General features: G+C 52.8%; 1 protein-coding gene across 1 annotated transcript; it reads left to right on the forward strand.

The window, feature by feature from the left end:
- Positions 1 to 2180: 2180 nt before the first annotated feature.
- Positions 2181 to 5183, forward strand: LOC120968224 (uncharacterized). The gene is made up of 3 exons (XM_073506317.1): positions 2181 to 3393; positions 4417 to 4560; positions 4881 to 5183. The coding sequence occupies exons 1-3, from the start codon at positions 2209 to 2211 to the stop codon at positions 5181 to 5183; spliced, it is 1632 nt and encodes a 543-aa protein (XP_073362418.1). The 5' UTR covers positions 2181 to 2208.
- The last annotated feature ends 433 nt before the right edge of the window (positions 5184 to 5616 follow it).

Raw genomic sequence — 5616 nt, forward strand, 5'->3', positions numbered from 1 at the left:
CGTGGTAGATCAACTCTTGTAATACTCATATTCATCAAGATCAATCAAGCAGGAAGTAGGGTATTACCTCCATAGAGAGGGCCCAAAACTGGGTAAACATCGTGTCCCCCGTCTCCTGTTACCATCGATCCTAGACACACAGTTCGGGACCCCCTACCCGAGATCCGCCGGTTTTGACACCGACACCCAGCTCCATATAGAAAATGCGAGCATACAACCACCAATACCTCCAGATTGCCTACAACAGGCTTCGTCCAACTGCACATAAAAGAGAACATGGTTGAATTAACAGCAATATCGCATGATAATGTATCAATGAAGTGAAAAGGAAACAACTTCATACCTATCGATACAAGTAAGCCAATGTCGCCGAACCCCAACTCCATTTGCTATCGAAGACGGTCAACGCCTTCAGCCACATCCATGGAGCATTCTTGCCTGTGCCATCAGCAAACATAGTCCTGGATATCACGTACCACATGTAGACATGAGCATATGTCTTGACCGTGTCCTCATTAGCTTCCTCAGGGCAAGTACCAAAGTGCAATGTAGTCCACGTGAAGGAGCACCGGCTGCTACTCTTTCCTTCTTCTTGTCTTCTGCTTCTGGTTCCCGATGCTCCGAAGGAACCATATCGATAAGGGCATGCATCTGCGCGCGCCACCCATCAGAATCGGTGTTCATACATAGAGGATTCTCATCGATAGGAAGACCGGTGATCATAGCAATATCCTGGAGCGTCACGGTCATCTCCCCGGTCCGAAGATGGAAACTGTGTGTCTCCGGCCTCCAATGATCAATAAGCGCGGTGAGTGTTGCAGCATTGTTGGGTGGCGTCGACCGGCTGACCAACTGAATGAAAAGGAGAAGTCCTGTCTCCCTTACATACGGTGTGTACCGGTCATCATAGCGCATCCACCCAAGGGTGACCCCGTGAGACCGAAGCTTCAAAGCTGCAAGCTCCTACAAACAAACAAATCATAAAATTACATATGGGGCATTTGTGTTTGAAATAAACACGAAATTCATAACACCGGCCACTTTCATTATTACCCGCTGCTCCACCGACATAGGGTACGACCGGTGTTGTTTGTCCCAGTGATCACCGAGAAGCCAAACCATCCTAACAATTAAAAAAAGCTTTCTTGCCAACACAATTATCTTTTGAATACAAATAAACTAAAGTATGCCTACTAGATGCAAAATTCAAAGCATATGTATCCAAAGCATTCTTGTCAATACAAATATAATTTCAACACAAATAAACTAAACTAGGCCTACTTCATGCAAGATTAAATACAAATCTCTTTTCGATATAAAATAACATGTCAACCTATGTATCCAAACCATATCTTTTTAATAAAATAAACTAAACTAGGGTTGCAAAATTAGGTACATGCAAGATTATAATACATGCAACATTCAAATCTAATCAAATCAAACAAGGGTTCCTCAAAATCTTCAAAATAGCATACATTATATGGATAGAAAGAAGGGGATCGGAGGAGGGTACCTTCTAAGATGGATTGGTGAAGGAATCCACGGACCAAATCGTCAGATCTGATGAATTTGGGAGAGGGGATTGAGAGGGGGAGAGGAGAGGGCCACCGCCCAGGCCTGCCACGGTGGACAGAGGTGCAACTCCCCCAAGCTAGGCGCTGCACCGTAGAGTGTGGCGCCGGTGTGGCGGGCGCCACACAAAAAGGTCAAGGGCGTGAAGTAGTTTCACGGGCAGTTCATTCTGTAAATTGATTTCGTCCCGATGTCAAAATTGTCAAATTTGCCTGCTCTCTTTTGAAAATTTGAAATTTTGGTAGTTCGAACTCGTCGTCTCTTGTCGTCTTCTCTGCGAGACGATTGGAACGATTCTGCCTTTTGGCAAAAGCTGTCAGAGCCGCCTGGACCGAGTTCCATGTGGACCAACCAAACCCCACTTCCTCCTTTCCTCGCCACGCCACCGCAGGCCGCTCGCTCGGGCAAAGCAGAATCCCAAAACCCTCTCCCCTCTCCTCCTCCACCCCCCCACAAGCGAAATGCCCCTCCTGCTCCGACGCCTCGCCGGCGCCGCCGCGGCGCCCCTCCGCTGCTCCCTCTGCGCGGCCGCGGCGGCCTCCGCGCCCCCTCGCCACCCTCCGTGGGCCATGCTCTACACCAAGCCGGCGCTGGACGCGTCGGGGGCGCCGTCGCGCGCGTCCCTCCACCTCCACGATGACCTGTGGGCCCAGCTCTCCGTCCCCGCCCGCCTCGTCGTCCCCGGCGCCGGCGACGCCACGGACTTCTTCGCCGGCACCGTCCGTGCCGCGACCCCCGACGGCCTCCTCCTCCTCGACTTCTCCGACGCCCGCTGCCGCGCCCCGGTCGACGGCACTTTCCGCCCCAGCTGGCTGGCCGAGTTCGACGCCCGCCGCCGCGTACGCCGGCGAGCCGGACGTCGCACGCTTCGTCTGCAACCCTCTCAGCGGCCAGCTGGCCCGCCACCCTGTCCCGGCCACCGAGTTCGCGAGGTCGTCCACCGCAGGATGCTCCACGGGTTTCGGCCTGCTCACCCACTCCGAGGGCTCCCGCGGCCCGCCGGACAGGTACGTGGTCGCTCAGCTCAGCCGCAGCCGTCGCGGGGGAGCGGACCACCCCGTCGTGCGCCGTTTCCTGTCCGAAACAGGGGACTGGGACGAGCGGCGTCTGGCCGGCCCATCCACTGTGCCGGCTAGCCGGGACATGCGCATAGACCCGAACCTCGAGGTGGTGGCATTCGGCGACCGGCTGTGGTGGCTCGACCCGACCTGGGGCGTCTGCTCCGTCGACCCTTTCAGCGACCAGCCAGAGCATCACTTCGTGGAGCTGCCCCCGGCCAGCGTGCTGCCTGACCTGATTGACCTGGCGGGGACTCCGGTGCTGGGCAGGTACCGTCGCCTGGGGGTGAGCGAGGGGAAGCTGCGCTACGTGGAGGTGTCTAATAGCAGGAAGCCATTCGTGTGCAGCTCCTTCTCGCTCAACGAGAAGGGCTGCTGCTGGACGCTCGAGCACAAGGTAGCATTCAATCCTGTTCTACCTGAAAGGTGCAAAGTCCTGGAAGACCACATACCGTGCATTGCCGCCATCGATCCATTCCAGGCAAATTTTATGTACCTCGTCTATGGTCACTTTCTTATTGTTGTGGACATGGCTAAGGGGAAAAGCTTAGGGGGGCGGTATCTTCCAGAAAGAGCCGGCGATCAAACCCTGTGCCCCTCTGGTTTCCTTGTGCCCTGCACGCTCCCAACATGGCTAGAGTCGAGCTACATCCCCTGTGCAGGTACATTTATGCTCCACAAGGAGTCTCGAAATGGTGGAGACGTAAAAATCGATATATTGGACGACTATATTCGGACTTCGGAAAGGTTCCGATTGATTCGGGTATTTTTCGGAGTACCGGAGAGTTACGGGAATTCGTATTGGGCCTTAATGGGCCATATGGGAAAGGAGAGAAAGGCCTCAAAAGGTGGCCGCACCCCTCCCCATGGTCTGGTCCGAATTGGACTAGGGAAGGGGGGCGCACCCTTCCTTCTTTCTCCTTCCCCCTTCCCTTCTCCTACTGCCACAAGGAAAGGAGGAGTCCTACTCCCGGTGGGAGTAGGACTCCCCCTTATGGCGCGCCTCTCCCCTTGGCCGGCTGCCTCCCCCTTGCTCCTTTATATACGGGGGCAGGGGGGCACCCCAGAGACACAACAATTGATCCTTGAGATCTCTTAGCCGTGTGCGGTGCCCCCCTCCACCATATTACACCTCGATAATACCGTTGCGGAGCTTAGGCGAAGCCCTGCGTGGGTGGAACATCATCATCGTCACCACGCCGTCGTGCTGACGAAACTCTCCCTCAACACTCGGCTGGATCGGAGTTCGAGGGACGTCATCGAGCTGAACGTGTGTAGAACTCAGAGGTGCCGTACGTTCGGTACTTGATCGGTCGGATCGTGAAGACGTACGACTACATCAACCGCGTTGTGATAACGCTTCCGCTGTCGGTCTACGAGGGTACGTGGACAACACTCTCCCCTCTCGTTCCTATGCATCACCATGATCTTGCGTGTGCGTAGGATTTTTTTTTTGAAAGTACTACGTTCCCCAACATGTTTCACTTCAGATGGGGAGAGATGGCTCCTACTCTGGAGGATGTGTCACTTTTCCTCGGACTACCGTTGGCAGGTCATGCCGTAGGACCGTTGGACGCACCGGCTGGTTGGGAGCGAGCTCTTACACAACGTTTTCATGGTGTTTTTCCGGATGCTCCGGATCCGGTATGGGAGCATCACGGACCTAAGTATGAGTGATTGCTAAATTTCCGGGTAATTTCTCCTACCTATTACCTTCAATTATCGTGCATACAGTTTTACATAAAATAATTGCGGCTTACTAAAACTTTCTCTTCGCTTAATGCAGATCCAGAACTTCCGCGCGCCGTTGACTGCGGAACAGGTCACTTGGAGCCTGGAGGCCTACTTACTGTGGCTTTTTGGCAAGGTGATGTTCACGGAGAACCATGTCACCACTATTAGCGCCCTCTACATCCCTATGGCACTCGAGGTAGCGAGCGCTCAGACGGCGGATCAGATCAGACAGAGGAGTTGGGGTTCAGCGGTCTTAGCGGCTACATACCGAGGTATGTGCAACGGTTGCCAGCTTACATCGAGAAAGCCAGCCCTTCTTGGATGCCCTCTATTCCTACAGCTGTGGTCGTGGGAGAGGTTCTCTATAGGGCGACCAGATGTACGTGTTCATGAGCCTATAGACGCCATGTTTGATGTTGACGGCATCGACATGCCTACTTTCGGTCTGTGTTGGACACTTTTTTCTGCACAAGAGATAGTTCGATGCTAGCGGCTACTAACTTTTCTTCTCTGCAGAGACGCTTTGCTAGTGATCAGACCAGGAAGGCATACACAGCATTGAACGAGCAGTTCGATGCGTACACCGGGGTCATCTGGCAGCCCTACACGGAACCAGCCATACAAGCGAGATACCCTGGTGGTATGTCTGTGCTATGCACAAGGGACCGAGATTACTGGATGACAAAATCTAAGATCATCTTCGATGTCTTCGTCGAGGAGATGGCACAACAGAGGGTTATGAGGCAATTTGGTCTTTTGCAGTTGGAGCTACCTCCCCCTATAGAGAACCCGGTGCCAGCACACATCCACATGTATTAACCAGGTTTTCAATGTTGCATTATCTTTCATAGTACTCCATTCGAAGCTTTAGGTAATTGTTGAACACACACCACAATTTTAGGACGACAAGGAAGGGCATGACCAGGACTACTGCTGATTGGCTAGTTAGACTAGAGCCGTATGTTATAGAATGGGAGACAGCAAACAAAAATCTATGGCACGAGAATCACAATTTCGATCTCGATGAATTCAATCTCTATTTGCGGCGCTACATGACCAGAACACGGTTACGCATTGTTGAGTACTCCCACCCAGAGGAGATACCGGATCCTACTCCGTCGGATATGTACCCGAGCTATGATACTTCGGGCTCTAGGCAGTATGCGGTAAGATATATTTTCTTTACGTAATGTTGTCACATACTTTGATGTGCAAGAGACAGACATTATTAATCGTCATGGAAATTTGCAGG

The sequence above is a fragment of the Aegilops tauschii genome, chromosome 1 (genome assembly GCF_002575655.3).
Source record: "Aegilops tauschii subsp. strangulata cultivar AL8/78 chromosome 1, Aet v6.0, whole genome shotgun sequence".
Taxonomy (NCBI): Eukaryota; Viridiplantae; Streptophyta; class Magnoliopsida; order Poales; family Poaceae; genus Aegilops; species Aegilops tauschii.

Excerpts from the sequence above, each read along its gene's own strand:
- LOC120968224 (XM_073506317.1), top strand. The coding sequence starts at position 2,209 with ATGACCTGTGGGCCCAGCTCTCCGTCCCCGCCCGCCTCGTCGTCCCCG. Across the intron at positions 3,394-4,416 it reads AAAGGTTCCGATTGATTCGG|ATCCAGAACTTCCGCGCGCC; the intron begins GTATTTTTCGGA and ends CGCTTAATGCAG. Across the intron at positions 4,561-4,880 it reads ACATCCCTATGGCACTCGAG|AGACGCTTTGCTAGTGATCA; the intron begins GTAGCGAGCGCT and ends TCTTCTCTGCAG.